This window comes from Beta vulgaris, chromosome 3, assembly GCF_026745355.1.
Source record: "Beta vulgaris subsp. vulgaris cultivar EL10 chromosome 3, EL10.2, whole genome shotgun sequence".
Classification (NCBI taxonomy): Eukaryota; Viridiplantae; Streptophyta; class Magnoliopsida; order Caryophyllales; family Amaranthaceae; genus Beta; species Beta vulgaris.
The window spans coordinates 38,206,985-38,227,218 of record NC_079204.1 but is presented as its reverse complement, the minus strand read 5'-3'; the positions used below and the strand labels follow the sequence as shown (position 1 = coordinate 38,227,218).

Below are 20,234 nucleotides of genomic sequence, written 5' to 3'. Positions count from 1 at the left end.
ATAATATCAGCAGATTGGAGGTGGAGACTGATGCTCAGGCGCTGAAGATTATGATGGACAGGGCGAAGAAATATCCCCACTGCCAACTAAACGCAATCATTTGTGACATTGTTAAGCTATTGAAATCTAACTGCGCAGTGATCTTCCTCCATGCTAAACGTGATGCGAACATGGTGGCTCATAAGCTAGCAAGGTTTGAGATGAACATAGAGGTGGACAGAATCACTCATATTGCTCCTCCGCAATGTATAATGCAAGACTATATGCAAGAATTGGTGAATCCGATGGCTTAGGTTTATTGTCAAAGACCTTAATTTTGAATATTTTGGTTACTCGCTGCCTGGATAATTTTGTTAATGATCATTCTAGGGTCTGGCTTGCTATAAAACAATGGTGTAAATTGCTAAAATGCTAATATATTCCCTATTTTGTGTTTAAAAAAAAAGGCATGAATCGTATTATGTAGATGACAACAATGGGCATCATGATTCCTGATCATGTTCATACCCTTACCTCCAAACTCAATCTTTGATTCATTTTTTTATTATTTATAAAATTTAAACGGAAAAATCTACATTAAATAAATTACATTATAGGGAGAAAAACTGTTTGGCTTAGCCTTAACCCTTAAGCCCGCTATTTCTCGCTAACTCTGGCAAAAAACAAAATCAACTCAACATTAGTAACATAAACTCCACAATTACTAAATTCAAACCTTGCATACGGGTGGGCTGTTGTGCAAAGTATGTATTTACGTTCAACAACTTTGATTGCATACCAAATTATATTTACTGTACGTAATCCAAGTAGCAAAGGTGTTACATATGCATTCAAATTGACACCATCTTGCATAAGCAACATTTCATCTATGTGCCAAAATTTCCATGTAACAACAAAAACGCAGGTAGATTTTGCGATAACCATTTACATAATTGTTTAAATTACTCCTTAGAATCAATATAAGTTGATCCATACTAACATAAACAATTGATTCTTGAATGAACCGTGGTTTTACAATAAACTGGAACTACAACAAATGGGGAAGCTAAGAGAAAATTAAAAAAAAAAAAAATTAAAACAATCAAGTTCCATTTCTACTTTGCGAGCTTCTATACTTACCAATAATGATGAAGATCATACTTTCAAAGCTTTAAAAGTAGGGTGAAGCAAGCCAAGTTCGTCTTTAACCTCTAATGGATTACTTGTTTCATTCCTTATCTTAACCACCTTCCTACTAGCCAAAGACTTGTGAGAAAAACCATACATTTGCAAAACCTGATTATCCCCAAAATTGTAAGCTCTATCCATTTGTTTCAAGCACCTTTCAACTGGGTAATCCCCAAATTTACCACAAGGCTTACACCCAACAAAGTGAGTCACCAATGGCCACCGGTGATCGCCGAATCCAGGGCGGTATTTCTCAATCATCTCTTCATAACTATCCACTAAAATCCCCCAGTAACCATGAAGATAATAATGATTCTCTAAATAAACTTTGTTACCCCATTTCTCCCTTTGAGTAGCTAAGATATACACCATTGCAGACTGATCATCAGCCTCGAAAACAGGTCGACCTTTAAGCTCCCTTGTTAAGATCTTCCCAGCTTCATCCCTAACTTTACCTTTAGGTCCCATAGGTGCCCAAGTATCAAGCATATCTAAAGACCATTGATTATTTCTCAACAAAAAACTACCAGTATTTAAACCAATCCAATTTTTCTCATCATATATCATTTCATTCCAACCATGCATAACCATGTTATAATCCTTATACCTCTCCCATGGAAGCTCAAATACCATATCAGTAAACATAGCATCACTATCCATCCACCATAAAAACTCGATTTCCGGGTGCGACAACAATAGCTTCCTAATCAAAGGCAACTTTGCCCAAAACCCAGCCATCTCAGCATCCAAAAGTGCCAAATTATAGAAGATCTCAATCCCATGAATTCGACAATAATCAATCTTATTCTTAATCGATTTCAATAAGTAATGATCACCAACAGGATTCTCACACGGTTTTGGGGATGACCCAGTTACCAAAAGCACTCGTGGCTTATTAGGTTGAACAAAATTAGGAAACTCTTTGTTTTTCTCTAACCATTCTCTCCTCTGCTCATCCCAATCAGAGATCTTGGGACCTAAACTGTAAGGTTTATTGGGATCAACCTTCTCAGCCGGTTCATCGTCAACGAGTATCTTCGATATATCGAAGGATTCGTAACTATTAGAATTAGTGTTAGATTTTTTATCGTCGGCGTCCTTCAACTCTTCTAAAATACGGCGATTGTGGGTATGGTGAGAGCCGGCCGATGCAAGAGATGAGTGGAGTAGATCAAAGTCTTGCTTAGGCGTGCCGTATTCGCCGGCGCCCAACATTGAGCGGATCATAATAAGAGTTAAGAGAAGACATAGAATAGTTACCTTCATTTTGTGGAAACTTCTTTGGATCTGGGCAACTCTGCGTTGCCCAATACACCAGCTGAGCATTTCAGACTTGTTTTTTTTCTTTTGATGTTGTTAAATTTTCTTTGCTAGTTTTTGAAATTCATGCAATAATTTGTGAGGAATTTTTTTGAATTGGGTGAGATCTGAGAAGATGGAAGAGGAAATTTGTCGGTGTTGAAGAAGAAGAAGAAGAGAGGAGAGAGAAAATGGAAGTGGGTGAGGGCCTGAGAGGGGGAGTGAGAGGAATGAGAATAGTGTGAATTGTTCATTTTTTATTGCAAAAGTGTTGCACGAAATCACGTTGTAATTGACAAGATAGTCTGGACGTGTTAAGCTGTCTGTGCACTGTATTGCATTATCATGTGATGTGGTTTTTGTCTAAATATAATGGTCAAATACAAGTAGTAATAGTATTTACTTTGTCTGTTTTTAATGACAATCTAGATGCGGATTTTATGGCATTATTACTCCTTCCTCTTGTTCTGTCTTTCTCCATAATTTTTTCCTTAAATAAAAAAATCTCACTTGGAGGATTAACTTTTATCGATATTTCCAATATTAATTTTAAGTTTTACATTTTTTTCAATTTTTTTTTGTTATGCAACGAGTTAAATACACAATTTGGTACTAATTTTTGACAAAAGTTTCAGTTCGGATACTCAACTTTAAAATGTTTCAATTTTAGGTACTCAAATCAAATTTCTGTTACTTTTTTCTGAGAGTATCTCCGTGCTTTGGATTGATAGAATGACGATGACTCCTGCTTTCATCGAGAGGTATTTGTTAAAGAGATCATTTGTCCCCGTATATCTTTGTCCTTTGTATGGAAAGACTTTGTCTCCTTATTGAAGAAAAAATAGGTTCCGAGTTTGGGATTCTATCAAGATTAGTAGGGATTCTATTTCCCTATATTTCTATGGTAAAAAAAATCGTATGAACACGATGCACATTAATAAGTGTGCGTCCAATAGAGTTATGTAGGTTGTAATTATTACAACTCCACTATTTTGTCTTTTTCTCTCCTGAGATGTCCTTGCCTTTTCATTTTTTTTCCTCTCATAACTGCTTCATTTTCTCTCTTTTTAACTTTTTACTCTGTTTATCAATTTTCGTGATATAGTTTATTGTACAATTGAACCTGCTATAAAATATTAGGATTATATTGTCAGTTTCGATATAATGTGTTTGTGTAATCCCCCACAACTTTAAAGAATTTTTATAAAATATATTCAAGTATTTATGTAGTTATATTTAAATCCAAATGAGTTTGGAAAATGATTTGACTATTTAAAAAGGGTTGACTATTTTAAAAGTCAAATGAAATTATTTTTCATAGCTTAATAAAATTAGAAATATTTTAATTAAGCGTGTTTTAATAAAAGTTTTAAATATTAAAAGTATATTGAAAAGGAAGTTTAATGGAATCTAAAATCCAAAAAGGGATAAAAAGGGAAAGAGTCGTTTGATGACTAAAGTCTTAAATAGTCCATCTTATTGGTCATCAAGTTTCATTAAACATAATCTCTTTTCCTAAGCCCATACAGAAAAGCCTTTATATAAATATCCTAAAAACCCAAATTATTTCACCATACACATTATTTTTCTCCAATTCTCACGTCACTTTCTCTCTCCCTCTCTTCGACTTTTTCTCTCTCCTCTTCGTGCGCCATTGTTGTTCGTTTCTCTCTCAAAGTTCGTTTCTTCTTCTTCAAGTAACGTTTCTTGTTCAACAAGAAACGTCACAAACCCTTCTCGAAAATCAAGAACCGCTGGCCGACGGGCTCCTTGCTACTGCTGTGCTGCCGGCGCAAGTCTTCTTCCATTGTTGTCGGTTGTTTTCTTTCTTCCTTCTTAAGATTCCATTAAAAGACTAGTTTTTATGTTATTTTATTATTATTTATCATGTTTGCTAATTAAATTACTGTTTTATATACACATATATTTTCGGTTATCATGATCATTATTATAATAAATTTCAGATTTATTATGTTGAGTTTATTTTTAGTTTTAATCATGGAAATAAGAGTTTTTAGGGTTTTTAATTTCTAAAAACTAAAGTTATATATATTATAAAGTATGAGATTTATTTAGTGCGTAATTTTAAATACGTTATATATGTTTTGAGGATGGTTATTAAATTTTATAGGTGCTGTAATTTCAGAAAAGAATGATTTATGGAGTTTTTAAGGATTTTTAATTGCTAGAATAGTATTACTATACTAGGAATTAAGAATAACGTAAGTTTGATACCTAAAAACGATTTTAAAACGTGTTTTAAGGGGGTTTTGATCGTTTTAAAGCTGCTGTAATTTTTGGGTCAAGTTATTAATTTTCGTTACTTTATTTTCTAGGTGGAGATTACGTTGTAGGAGACTTTTAACGATTTAAAAGTGGCATACAGGCTAGTATATACAAGGTACGTACATTATTTACGTGCTATGTGATTTAGAAGCATGTTCTAAGAGTATTTTAATATCAGTATCTGTATAGGAACTTATTTGTTCATATATGTGAATGCTGGAATTTATTTTACATGTTATGTGCCTATGTGCAACATGTGATCTAGAAGTGATTATGTTATCAGATTATAAATGTTTGTATGGAATGTTTGATGCAAGCATGCTAAGTTAGTTTATTTATTAATTCGTGAACGAATTAATATAAGTTAAAGTGAATCATGTATTACATGTATTCTTTGAGTATTATTTATTATCTTATAAGGACCGTGAACCTTATTTGGTAAGTTACAAGTTGTACCTATATAAAGGTAAAGTTTATTGTTGGCTAGGTTCAACAAATAAGTTAGAAAAGAATAAAAAGGAGTTAAAGGAGTCTTGGTTGATAAGTTGTGATCACTTGTTAATCCGAAGATAAAAGAAATTCTGTTATGACTGTTTGGTTATTAATTATGTGTTACTTGCTTGTTTGTGTCAACACAAGTAATAAGATGTAATTAATGTAAAGTTCAACGAGAATAAGTTATAGATATTAGACTGGTGCACGTCTAGAGTTGGACACTAAGGGTTGGAGTACATGGTGAACGTGCCATGGGCTCTTCTAGGAATGGATTGATCACCATCTCTCTTTCAATTCAAAGGTTCCTCGATATCGCAGGTCATTTTTGGAATACGTGGTAGCTCCCGTATTTCATATTTTAGATAAGTCAACTCGTCCAATAACTATTCCATTTAAAGAAAGAAATAATGTTTAGAGTCTAGTTCAGTAGAAGTTGTCTGCAAATTATTATATGCTTATATTATTATTTATCCATGCATGTTAGTTTTGTAGTATCATGTTTAGGATTATTTATGTCTGATATGTAGTACTCAGCTTTGCTGATTACGTGCTTGTTTGTGTGTGTGATCATGGCTTTGCCTATTGATCCTGTGATGATCCTTCTGGTGCGCAGAGTCAATATTGCATTGACATTACAGGTTCGCAGATGCATATCATTGGGAATCTGGAATGGAGAGACTATTTATATATCTAGCGTAGTTAAGTTGTTTTCGTAGGAACATGTTATTTCAGATATTAGTTTATTTAAGTTGGTGTGTTTTAGTTTCAGACATTTGTCATTTATTTAATAAGTTTTAATAAAGTTGGTTTTTAGTAAATTGTTTTCCGCTGCAAAATTCTGAGTAAGCCGATACGCTATCACACGGGCGATAATGCCTGGGTAATTCTCTAAGTTTTATATTATAAAGTTATTTCTAGAAAGAGAGAATTATCGGGGTGTTATAAAATGGTATCTGGGAGCTTTAGGTTATTTTAAGACTTATAGGCGCCTAACTAACTAGCTAGCTAGCTTACTAAGTTATTTAGCTTACTAGTTATTTGAAGGAAACCTTAGAATTGCTCCTACATATTCATTTCGAAAACTTAGACATAGAGTATATTTTTTTTAGAACCAAAAATTTTTAAATACCGATTTTTTTCCGGAAATTGTGAGGGTTCGAAATTTTTCTTTTTGGAAAAAACAAGGGTTCGAAAATTCTTTTTTTTTTTTCTTTTCGAATATTAAGTCCGAAATTGTTTTTTATTTGTGGAGTCGAAAAATTGACAGAAATAATCCCAACTATGACCGGTTCCCTCAAAATAATCCCAACTTTGGGTTATTCTGGAATAATCCAAACTATTTGGGGTATCTTCCCAGAATAATCCTAACTTTTATTTTTCTTGCCTTCAATGATCCCTTTTGGGTCTATTATATATAGGATAATTAAAAGTTTGAATTATTTTGAGAAAGTACTCCCAATAGTTTGGATTATTCTAGAATAACCCATAGTTGAGATTATTTTGAGCGGAACGGTGATAGTTTGGATTATTCTTGTCAATTTTTCTTTGAAAATTCATAGGTTCAAAAAAAAAATTTATTCAAATTTTTTTTCAGGCACTTAAGTAATATTATTTATAAAAGTGTCTGCATTATATTTTCATGCCTTTAAGGTTTATATTATTGTATTGTGAGAATGGGTAGTATAGGAAGGGCATATAGGATAGCTACATTATATGCCTGCATCCAATAGTTAGTTCAGCATCATTATTATTTTTCTTCCCTGCTAATAATGCATTATGATCATTTCTTCCTATTGATGATGCATTATTTTATTATACTTCCCTACTAATGATGCATGAATATTTTTCTTCCCTGCTAACTGTTATATTTTTTTTGCCTGCTAAGGTGTTATGTTTTTCATGCCTTTGTTTTTGTTTACCCCTATTATTTTTTGGGAACACGTTAGAGAGTGCTAAACCACTATAGTTTATTGTATTGTAGTTCCCTAACCATGTATGTCAGGCAAGTTAATAGAGTAAGAAGCCATCGTAGCCCAATTGTATTGAGTGATGATGAGAATGTCCGATGTCATGAGCCTGAAAGTTATAGTTACACTAGCTTAGAGAGCATTATGCATTATGTGTTAAAAGTAGACATCCCTGTTAGCGATATATGAAGTAATTCAAGAGTTTGATTGTACTGGAGTGCAAAACTGAAAGGACATGTATAATATTATTTGGAGACTTTATCTGAGTGATGCGAGTGATTTAGAGGTGGATGAAAATGGACATCAACCTAAAAGGATTTGAAGACATGCTAGATCTAGGAATTCAAATTATTATTGCTACTATTATTATTATTATAGTGAAGACTCTGGAAACTTTGGAGATGAAAGGTTTACTCCACTAGTAGAATAAATGTTATTTGCTGCGGTCAAAAAGAGGCATATTGCTGCGGTTTTGGGCGCGCAGCAATTAAGGACGCAGCAATAGGTATTAATTATATTGTTGCGGTTTTAAACCGCAACAATATCTACAAATATTGCTGCGGTTTCTAGGCCAAAATCGCAGCAATATATGTTTTTTTTAATTGAAAAAAATACAACATATTGCTGCGGTTTTGACCAGAAACCGCAGCAATAGATACCGGTAAATTGAATTTTTTTTTTTTTTTGCATTATTCTATCAAATTTGCTATCAAATTTGAAAGACAAAAAGACGGAAAGAAAATAAAACACTACTGATCGAAACTAATGACAAAAAATTATAATACAAATTCAAAAACATAAAAAATACAGATTGAAGTATATTATTACAATAAATTTAAGGCAGATTATAAAAAAATCAAAATTATAATACCAAAACAATAGCAGATCTGAAAAGAAAGAAGCTAATTATACAAATTCAATCGAAGAAGCTAATCAAACACCCAACAGTTATATAAAGCACAAGCAGTCACAACTATGGCTTCATTGCTCGATATAATTGTTGGGTGGTTTTTGGTTAACTTCTCCTAAAAGAAGCCTAATTTGTTAATAAAACTAGGTACTAATCTACTACTCCAAGATGCAAGTAAATGACCTAAAATCTAATCAACTATAACCAACTCATATGAAACATAAAGTGGGTAACTGTAGGTATTAGCAAACTGAAACGTAATGGATTGCCCATTTAGTAGGGCTCTGCCAGCATTGACGAGGCAATCATTGAAATGGATTCGCTTGAAGATGAGTGGATCGACGAGGTGAGCAGAGCTGAACCACCCACAATGGAGGTGGATCTAAGAGATGTCACAACCAGAGACACAAGCATTCAGAATATCAACAGTGTAAGTGGGTATATCGAAGGGAAGTGGTGCACCCGGTCCTTGGTTAACTAGAATATCGGATTCACTGCACTTGTTTGTATCACCCCAAATCGATTTGGTTTGTCAACGTTCTTTGGCGCTGCGCATAATCAAGTAGAAACAAAGGACAGAAAAAAGACAATAAACATCACCAATCCTCTTCTTCGAGAAGCCAGAGGCAATAAACATCACCAATTAAAGGAAAGAGGAAACAACACAACAAATTGACAAAAGAGTATAATACCAAAACTTCGAAAATATAGAAACAATCGTCTTCTTCACATCCTCTATAAATGACGAATGACAACTGAATTTATAGAAGGGTTTGCGAGCGATGATCCAAACGACTGAATTTATAGAAGGGTTTGCGAGCAATGAACCAACGACTGAATTTGGCGTGAGTTGTGAGAGAGCGCTGAAACAATGGTGAACAGTTGTGGTCGAGAGGATGAGAGGAGGAGAGAAAGAGAGGAGAGAGAAGATGAGAGAGGAGAGAGCGCTGAGAGGAAAGAGGCGTGAGGCGTGAGTCGTGAGTTTTGAGATATGAGGGAAGAGGCGCGAGAAATGAACCCTAATTGAGTAATTGGGCCGCGTCTTTTTTTTTTTTTAGAACAGACAATATTGCTGCGGTTTTGGGCGGGAAACCGCAGCAATATATTTTAAAAATATTTTTTATTATATTGCTGCAGTTTCCCGCCCAAAACCGCAGCAATATTAGTCTCTCCAGGCCCCACATTTTTTAAAAATGTATCCATTGAACAATATTGCTGCGGTTTTAGGAGGGAACCGCAACAATATTGTTATTTTCTATTTTTTCTTTTCTTTTTGCGTGTAATATTGCTGCGTATAGGTAAAACCACAGCAATATCACCGCAGCAAATAACATTTATTCTACTAGTGCTCCATAAAAGTATAAAGGAAATAAGGATAGGAATGACAACGTAATTCCATAGAGTATTTGTTTATGCTTTAAGATTAGTTGATGGAAAGTAGTCAAGCTACAATGGTTTAAATTTCCTTATTTAGCATTCTTTTATTGTTGAGGAATAAGTTGGTTATTTTGGATTGGGAGAATATTCTTATTATCGATTGAGGAATAAAAGCTATTATTTATTTATATGAACGAGTAAGAATTTATTCTGGGCACGTGATGGGAATATTTTTTTATTTTATTATTCTTTTCATCATGTGATTATATTCTTGCTTGCTTGTTTCTACTTTCATGTTGATGTAAATATATTTTACATGAACGATTATGTGATTATTGGAGAACATTTTAAGTTGAAACTAGCGATAAATTGTTTGTTGATGCGATCTTTAATGATCAAATCAAATATTGCCTTATTAGATGAACATGTAAGTTATGCTGGAACCCAAAGTGAATTACGTTAGATTTCAGTCGCCAAGTAGAGTGTCAAACAACAATTATGCCTTAGATTCTGCTATTCGCCTATTGGCAGATAATTGGACTCTAAAGAGTTGAGCGTCCCGATTCTGCTGGGACATGTTTGAGAGACTAACTAAGATTAAACTGTCGTACCTTAAGGGGTAAGTTGACCGTATCTTCTTAGAGAGTTGGATTAGGGAGTGTGAAAAGATTTTTGGGGCTGTGAACTACCCTGAGAATGTGAAAGTAGGTCAAGTTATACTGTATCTGAAAGATGAGGCTGACTTATAGTAGAAAGAGAATGAGACTAGACTCAGTATTATGAAAGAGTTTATTTGGGAATCCTTTATTGCTGCTTTAAGAGAAAAGTTTTACCCTGCCTTTAGAATGCGTTATGGTCACTATGAGTTCACTGTAATGCCATTTGGGTTAACTAATGCTCCTGCTATATTTATGGACTTGATGAATAGGATCTTTCATGAGTTTCTGGATAAGTTCCTAGTGGTTTTCATTGATGACATTTTGATATATTCGAAGAATGAAACCGAGCATGATGAGCATTTAAGGGTTATTTTGGAGACTTTGAGAAAGAACCAACTATATGCCAAGTTCTCTAAGTGTGAGTTTCGTTTGGAGAAAGTAGCATTTTTGGGTCACTTTGTGTCTAAGGAAGGAGTCTCAGTAGATCCTGCTAAGATTCAAGCTGTGAGTGAGTGGCCAACTCCAAAGAGTGTGTCAGACATTAGGAGTTTCTTGGGTCTAGCTGGCTATTATAGGAGATTTGTGAGAGATTTCTTGAAGATAGCAAGACCTATGACCAATTTGATGAAAAAGGAGTCCAAGTTCGAGTGGAGTGAAAAGTGTGAAGAAGCCTTTCAAATTTTGAAGGATCGTTTAACCTCTGCACCTGTTTTAACCCTGCCTGATGGAAACGAGGGATTCGAGGAATATAGTGATGCTTCGAAAAATGGTCTGGGATGTGTGTTACAACAGAATGGCAAGGTAATAGCGTATGCGTTGCGTCAATTGAAACCTTATGAGGCTAATTACCCTACCAATGATCTAGAGTTAGCTGTCATAGTGTTTGCATTGAAAATTTGGAGACATTATCTTTATGGAGCAACTTGTAAGATATTTACAGATCATAAGAGTTTGAAGTACATTTTTACTCAAAAAGACTTGATCATGAGGCAAAGAATATGGCTAGAGTTGATCAAGGATTATGACTTAGACATCCAGTATCATGAAGGGAAAGCCAATGTGGTGGCTGACGCGTTGAGTAGGAAATCGAGTCATAGTTTGAGTACGTTGATAGTCCCTGAAGAGTTGTGTCGAGATATGCAAAGGTTAAGCTTAGAAATTTTAAATCCTGGGGAAAGTGAGGCTAGACTTAGTACTCTTTCTTTGGGAGTGTCGGTTTTCGATGAGATTATTGAGGGTCAAGTTGGTGATGAGCACCTAGACAAGATAAAGGAGAAAATGAAGCAAGGAAAGGAAGCTGACTTCAAGATTTATGATGATGGAAGTCTAAGGTTTAAAGGGAGGTGGTGTGTACCACAGAAGTGCAATGACCTTAAGAGACGTCTTATGGACGAGGGGAATAATACTCCATATTCCGTGCACCCTGGGTGTAATATCCCAAATTTTTGTAACTATTTTATAAATTTATTTTGTTATAATAAGATTTTATAAATATAAAATTCTGAAAAATAAAGTAAAATCATAACAAATCAGATTTTTATGAAACTGTTTTTATTTATTAAATCAGATTTTTTTATCTTTTAAAAAAAAATAATAATAATAATATTCGAAATCAGAATTTTATCTTTTTTTAAATCAGATTTTTTCGTTCAAAAAGAAAGATAGAGAGAAAAGAAAATTCTGAAATTTTTTTTAAATACTTATCTTTTAGTGAAACCCTAGATTTACATACATATATATATATATATATATATATATATATATCCCCAAACACCCAAAAAAAAAAAAATCTCACGTAATTCACTTTCTTCATCTCTTTGGTAAGTTCTAAATTTCAGATCTAGAATCACCATTGTTGTGTTTCGAAGGTTTCAACCAGAAAAAAAAAAATATTTTTAAAACCCGAGACCGAGACTCCGACGACTTGACTGGAGACCGGCACCGGTCTTCTTCTTTTTTCTTCTTCTTCTTCTTCTTTTTCTTCTTTCCTCTCTTCCTTCTGGTTTCTCGTCTGCGTGCACTAGCAGTACTCAAAAGAAAAAAAAATGGAACTTTAGTTCCTTGTTTTATGGAAACAATTTCAGATTTTGATTTTTTAAAAGGAAAGAAAAAAAAAGAAATTGCAGAATTTTGTCATCAGCGGAATTTTGTCATTATGTACTGCGAGCGCACAGAAAAGTTTTGGAATTCTTGTTCAAATTGGTGCACTGTCACGTTTTTTGTTCAATTCCTTTTTTTTTTTTTTTTTTTCTTTTTTTTTTTTTTTTTTTCAAGTTTCAACTTTGACATTATTAATTTTGTAGTTTTGGTTAATTATTTTTTCGGGATATTATATCAAATGACTAACTTTAGGTGATATTATTTGTTGTAGACGGAAACTTCGTAGGAGGCGAATTTTAGTTGATATTGCTATATCTGGGAAGCGTTTTGAGGTAATTTACATGTCCCATCAACAACTAGAATCCCGTTAGGAATCGTATGTGCTATGTGTAATACATGTGGTTATGTGATTTTATGTTTATATTAGATGTATATTATGTGACAGGAATAGTATAGTACTTTCTATGACTAAAATTATTATTATTATACTATAGTACTATTATCCCTGCGTATAATATATATGTATCTACTGGTATTGTTATGAATTTGGATTTATAATGTATATAATTATACCATCGTATTAAAATCATACTAATATTGATAATGTACTGAATGGGTATAACTAGTGTGTTAATGATGTAACGAACGGTATTATAAGTTGATATATATTGTGACTATATGAGGCTCTAATGATGGATATATATATTGGTTACTATGAATTATGGACGTTGATTATTATAATTTTATTAAGTGGCTAAGTTGTGAAAAATATTATTTGAACTAAATATGTTCATGTTAATGTTAATGGGATTTTTGATGTGCCATAACTATTAAAATCTATTAATCACGTAAAGTGGAAACATTATTGAGGGAATTATCCTGTGGATTTGGATCCTCCATAGGTGATGAACAGTACTTGATTTTATTATGTTACAACTCTTTATTGTCTTCCTCCTAATACTATTGGTGCGCATTGCGGATACCCATTAGATTAGTGAGGGGTGTGCACACTAGGGACGCTCTGCAAAACGATATTGGCCATTGCTCTTAATTTATTGGGTGACGACCCATGTTGAAGTAGGTGGTTACTGGGATTAGTCCCGGCCTACTGACGTTCAATTCCCTCTAATAATTAAATTTGATGTTGTGTGAATCATATAAACTTGGAGTATTAAATTGATTAAGTGTGTTATATACTTGTTTGTATTACGTATACATGTCTGTTTATGTTATACTTGTCTGTATTGTATTATATTTGTATGTATGTTATAAAAATTATTTTTAAAATATAACTATTATTATTATTATTTTACGGGATGGAGTTGTAATTACTTAGCTTTCGCTAATTTTTGTGTTTTGTTTTCTTTGCTCTTTTCCTATTTATTTTGTGCAGGTTGGTGAAAGGGACTACGTTGCAGGAATGAGTGAATTTATAGTTTTTAAGTTCACCTAGTTTAATAACAATACTGTCATTTGAGATTGTTTAGTTTTGGTTTGGTTTAAATTAAACAACTTAGTTTGGTTATTTTGATACTTTGGTTTGTAAGTTAAATTTTTATTCTTAATATTTAGCCTTGCATTTATTTTAACAATAGATGCGGCGGTAACACCCTAAAGGTTTGGTCAGATATTTTAATGAAAAGTGAATATTTTATAAAGTTTTAGAACCAAAGTTTTGGGGTGTTACAAATTGGTATTCAGAGCTTAGGTTATAATAAATATAAATTAGGAGTTAATAAAATTTGATAAATAATTACGAGTCTAAGGTTAAATTAAGTAATAAACATTAAAATAAATTGTGAGAGTGGGATCGAAAAGGGTTTATGTGCCTTAATGTGAAAGCACTTATTTCAGGTGCTTATTAATTGTTTCTTTTCGTTCTTGTATGTTTAGATGTTGTAACTACAAGAAAATGTTGTGCTCGGATGACCGACCATAGGATTTAGAAATTTATAATTAAGGTTTGTATACTAAGTTCTTTAGTAGTATTGGAAATTCTCTAAGTTCCTATTTATGTGTTTTTATTAGGAATCTTATTACTTGACTATTTGAGTTGAATAGAGTTTAAGTTCTTGTTATAATTGCTGTTTACTTGTCAAAATTGATGGAAGCATGCAAAGTTGTCTTGAAATGTTATGATGAAATATATTTTGTTGAGGCATGTAATTTTCTTATGATGAAAGTTGTATTGAGTAAATAAAACGATGTGCAAGACATGTATGGTGAATGGTGTAGTAATACCAATGCTAATGTGCAGGAATTGTATGCAAACCTATCAAGTATACACTAGATCTCGTAGGAGGACTTTTGAACAAATGGCTGAAACCCCTGAACAACTGCTTGAGAGATTGAGATCTCTTGAACAACTTTCGCAACGTATGGGTTTAGTGTTCAAAACCAATTAGGGAATAATGGTGGAGAGGACCCACAAGCTGCTATGGCAAAGAAGTTAGCAACCCTTAAACCTCCAATCTTTGTAGGAAAGGAAGACCCCTTACTCTTAGAGAACTGGCTAAGAGACTTTGATAAGTTATTCACTGCTACTGGGACACCTGAAGCTCAAAAAGTAGACCAAGCTACCTTTTATTTGAGGGAGGATGCAGACACTTGGTGGGAGAGTCAAGGACCTATTGTTAGAGCTCAGGAAAACTTTAATTGGAATGCTTTTAAGGTTGCTATTAAGGATAGATTTTTCCCTGAACATATTAGGAGGCAGAAATACAATGAGTTCACTAGATTTAACCAGGGAGGTACTATGTCTGTGCAAGAGTATGCCCAAAAGTTCAATGAGTTAGCTAGATTTTGCCCTAATGTTGTGCCAGATGAGAGAGCTAAGGCTCAAAAGTTTGAGGATGGTTGCATTTAGAATTCAGACCAGACTTGGGGGAGCAACTTCTGCAACTTTTCAGGAGCTTATGCTAAGGCTTCTAATATTGAGAGGATTTTGAGGCGTGAAGAGGAAGTTATGGGAGGAATAAGAGAAAAGACCCACCTACAACCAAAATGACCATGGAAATGACAAGAAACCTCGATATGGGGGTAACAATAATAATGGGGGAATAATCACACTAATGGTGGTGGTAATTATCAAGGGAATCGTAGCAACTACCAAGGTCAGGGGAGATCAAACCAGCAAGGATCCCGTACCCAGAACCCTACTTGTAGAAAGTGTAACAAAAGCCACCCAGGATTTACCTGTCAAGGAGACCCAATAACTTGTTATGCTTGTGGAGAGAAAGGCATAAGGCTAATCAGTGTCCCAAGCGTCAGAATAATGGACAAAATGGAAACAATGGGGGAATAGGAATGGTCATGGGCCTAATCAGAACCAGAACAACAATAACCGTCCCTAATAACAACAATAACTCCCAGGGTCAGACTTCGAATGCTCAAGGGGGAACAATACTCAGCATAATGGTCAGAATAACAATCGAGCAAATGGAGGAAACAACAATCAGAACGGCAATGGAAATGGCGCTCGAGGCAACAATGGAAGAATCTATGTTATGAACCAGAATGAAGCAGACACCAACGCCAATGTTGTGACGGGTACTTTCCTCGTAAACTCTAACCCTGCTTACTTCTTTTTGATTCTGGGGCGTCTCATTCTTTCATAGCTAGTTCATTTGTTGAAAAGTTAGGTCTAAAACCCTCAATCTTGTGTCAAACTTTCATTACAATACCTTCAGGAGAAGTAGTTCCTTGTAGTTCTCTATACCAAGACATACCCATTACCATATTAGGATCTGATTTGCCGGCTGATCTTATTCAGTTTGACTTACCCGACTTTGATGTAATATTGGGAATGGATTGGCTTGCTAAGTATAGAGCTAGGATAGAGTGTCATACTCAAAAGGTGTCTCTTAGGGGGCCAAAGGGAAATAGAATATCCTATCAAGGAATTGTTTCTAAACCTGGAGTCAGTATTGTGTCAGCCATGTCATTCAAAACCTATATTAGGAAGGGCTACCCCATATATTTGTGCCATGTGAAGGATGTGAGTGTGGAGGATGGAGAGATATCTCAAATACCTGTGGTGAGTGAGTTCCAAGATGTTTTTCCAGAAGAAATTCCAGGGATGCCGCCAGTGAGAGAAATGGATTTTAAAATTGACCTAGTGCCTGGAACTGGAGCTATTTCTAAGGCACCATATAGGATGGCACCTGCTAGATGCAAGAGTTGAAAGTGCAATTGGAGGAATTATTGGAGAAAGGGTACATTAGGCCAAGTGTTTCACCTTGGGGAGCACCAGTGTTATTTGTTCGAAAGAAGGATGGAACCTTGAGGTTGTGTATTGATTACAGAGAGTTGAATAATGTCACAATAAAGAATAAGTACCCATTGCCTAGGATTGAGGATTTATTTGATCAACTTAAGGGTGCTGGAATTTTCTCTAAGATTGATTTGAGGTCTGGGTATCACCAATTGAGAATTTCGGAGGAAGATATACCAAAAACAGCGTTTCGTACGAGGTATGGGCATTATGAGTTCACAGTGATGCCATTTGGACTTACTAATGCACCTGCAGCATTTATGGATCTTATGAATAGAACATTTCAGCCGTATTTAGATAGATTTGTGGTGGTGTTCATAGATGATATATTGGTGTATTCGAAGGACAAAGAAGAGCATGAAGGTCATTTAAGGAAAGTTTTGGAGATACTTCGAGAGAAAAGTTGTATGCTAAGTTATCAAAATGTGAGTTTTGGCTTGAGAAAGTTGCATTTTTAGGTCATGTGATTTCGAAGAAGGTGTTGCGTAGATCCATCAAAGATACAAGCAGTAACGAATGGGTGAGACCTAGTAATGTGACTGAGATTAGAAGTTTCTTAGGACTTGCTGGCTACTATAGGAGGTTTGTGCAGATTTCTCAAAAGTAGCTCAACCTTTGACAAATTTGATGAAGAAAACAACTCGATTTCAGTGGGATGAGAAGTGTGAGAAAGCTTTTCAGGAATTGAAGCAAAGACTTACTTCAGCACCAGTTTTGACGTTACCATCTGGATTAGAAGGTTTTGAGGTGTATAGTGACGCTTCTAAGAATGGGTTAGGATGTGTATTGATGCAACATGGTAAGGTGGTAGCATATGCTTCGAGACAACTTAAGCCTTATGAACAGAATTACCCTACTCATGATTTAGAGTTAGCTGCTGTAGTATTCGCATTGAAGATTTGGAGCATTATTTGTATGGTGTGTCATGTAAGATTTTCACTGATCATAAAAGTCTGAAGTATATATTTACTCAGAAGGAGTTGAACATGAGACAGAGGAGATGGCTTGAACTCATTAAGGATTATGATTTAGAGATTTTGTATCATGAGGGTAAAGCGAATAAAGTTGCTGATGCATTGAGTAGGAAGACTAGTCATTCGATGAACATGATGGTGTTATCTGAGAGATTGTGTGAAGATTTCAAGAGCATGAGTTTAGAAGTCATGGAGCAAGGGCAAGTGGAAGCTCAATTGAATGCACTATGTGTGCAACCCACCTTATTCGACGAGATTCGAGGAAGCAAAGTAGTGATGAGTGGATGGTGAAGATAAAGAAAGAAAGAAGATGGAGTTGTCATCGAGTTTGACATTGATGAAGAATGGTGTTGTGAAGTACAAGGAAGATGGTGTGTGCCTAAGGATGAGGAGTTAAAAAGAAAGATTTTGGAAGAAGCTCATAATACGCCATATTCTGTGCATCCTGGAGGAGATAAACTCTATAAGGATTTGAAGCAGCATTTTTGGTGGAAAATGAAACGTGAAGTGGCAGAGTTTGTTGCAAAGTGTTTGACGTGTCAGAAAGTGAAGATTCAGCATATGAGACCTGGTGGAATGATGCAACCTTTAGAAGTGCCGAGTTGGAAATGGGAGTCTATTTCAATGGATTTTGTGATGGGATTACCACTTACTAAGTCAGCTAAGAATGCCATATGGGTTATAGTGGATCGATTGACAAAGTCGGCCAGATTTATAGCAATGAAGGATACATGGAGTATGCAACAGTTGGCTAGTGCATATGTGCGAGAGGTTGTTAGACTGCATGGAGTACCAAAGGATATCGTTTCAGATAGAGACTCGAGATTTTTGTCCAAGTTTTGGGAGAGGTTACAACAAGCCTTTGGGACATTGCTCAAATTTAGTACAGCTTTCCACCCTGCAACAGATGGACAGACAGAGAGAACAATTCAAACATTGGAGGATATGTTGAGAGCATGTGTGATAGACTTTGGAGGATCTTGGGATGATTATTTGCCAACTATAGAGTTTTCGTATAACAACAGTTATCACTCAAGCATAAAGATGGCACCGTATGAAGCATTGTATGGGCGAAAATGTAGGAGTCCTTTGTGTTGGAGTGACATAAGTGAGACGATGACTTTAGGGCCTGAGATGATTGAAGAAACAACGAAACAAGTTAGGCTTATTCAGGAGCACATGAGGGCAGCTCAAGATAGACAAAAGGCTTACGCAGATCAGAATAGAAGGGAGATGGAATTTGAGGTTGGGGAGAAGGCTTTGCTAAAAGTGTCACCAACAAAGGGGGTCATGAGATTTGGTAGGAAAGGAAAGTTGAGTCCACGTTACATTGGACCATATGAGATCTTGGAACGAATTGGGGAAGTAGCCTATAGATTAGCCTTACCAATGGAGTTAGCTAATGTCCATAACGTCTTTCATGTGTCTCAACTTCGAAAATATGTCCATGATCCTACCCATATCATTCAACCTGAAACCATTGAACTAGATGAGACCTTATCCTTTGAGCAACGCCCAGTTACATCCTTGATACCAAAACGAGAAGTACCCGGAACAAGGCGGTAAAATTAGTCAAGGTGTTATGGTCAAGTCAAACTTCTGAAGAGGCTACTTGGGAAGCCGAAGATGATATGAAAAACCGATATCCCGAACTTTTTCAGCAGGTACGCTTGAGTTTCGGGGACAAAACTCTTTAAGGGGGGTAGAATGTGATACTAACTTTTTGTTTGCATATTAGTAGCGAACGATAACGTTAAAGTTCGAGGACGAACTTTCTTTTAAGGGAGAGTAGATGTAATATCCCAAATTTTTGTAACTATTTTATAAATTTATTTTGTTATAATAAGATTTTATAAATATAAAATTCTGAAAAATAAAGTAAAATCATAACAAATCAGATTTTTATGAAACTGTTTTTATTTATTAAATCAGATTTTTTTATCTTTTAAAAAAAATAATAATAATGATTTTCGAAATCAGAATTTTATCTTTTTTTAAATCAGATTTTTTCGTTCAAAAAGAAAGATAGAGAGAAAAGAAAATTCTGAATTTTTTTTTAAATACTTATCTTTTAGTGAAACCCTAGATTTACATATGGTGAGAACCGTGAGAACCACTTAAAATGAACAAAAACTTCCTAAAATGAACAAAAAAAGTAACAAATGAGCAGAAACATAAAATAAACAGAAATATTAAGTTATCAAAAACATAAAATGTACAAAAATATAAAAGAAGAAAAACGTAAAAAAAGCATAAAAAAGTTCAATGAGAAAAAAAAAAAATGAGCAAAACATAAAATGAGCAAAAACGTTGATAAATGAGCACAAGATTGTTAAATGAGCAAAACCATAAAATAAGTGAAACAAAAAATGAGCAAAAATGTTATGAAATGATCAAAATCTTCGTAAAATGAGGAAAAATGAGTGGTTCTCACGGTTCTCACCATAAGGGTGGTTCTCATATGAACTTAAACCTATATATATATATATATATATATATATATCCCCAAACACCCAAAAAAAAAAAATTCTCACGTAATTCACTTTCTTCATCTCTTTGGTAAGTTCTAAATTTCAGATCTAGAATCACCATTGTTGTGTTTCGAAGGTTTCAACCAGAGAAAAAAAAAAATTTTTAAAACCCGAGACCGAGACTCCGACGACTTGACTGGAGACCGGCACCGGTCTTCTTCTTTTTTCTTCTTTCTTCTTCTTCTCTTTTCTTCTT

The 20,234-nt window shown here is 34.6% G+C and overlaps 1 protein-coding gene across 1 annotated transcript; it reads right to left on the bottom strand.

Moving 5' to 3' along the window:
- Nucleotides 1-887: 887 nt before the first annotated feature.
- Nucleotides 888-2,767, bottom strand: LOC104883721 (xyloglucan 6-xylosyltransferase 2). The gene has a single exon (XM_010668276.4). It carries the CDS (start codon nucleotides 2,491-2,493, stop codon nucleotides 1,135-1,137), a length of 1,359 nt encoding a protein of 452 aa, XP_010666578.2. The 5' UTR covers nucleotides 2,494-2,767; the 3' UTR covers nucleotides 888-1,134.
- Nucleotides 2,768-20,234: the final 17,467 nt, after the last annotated feature.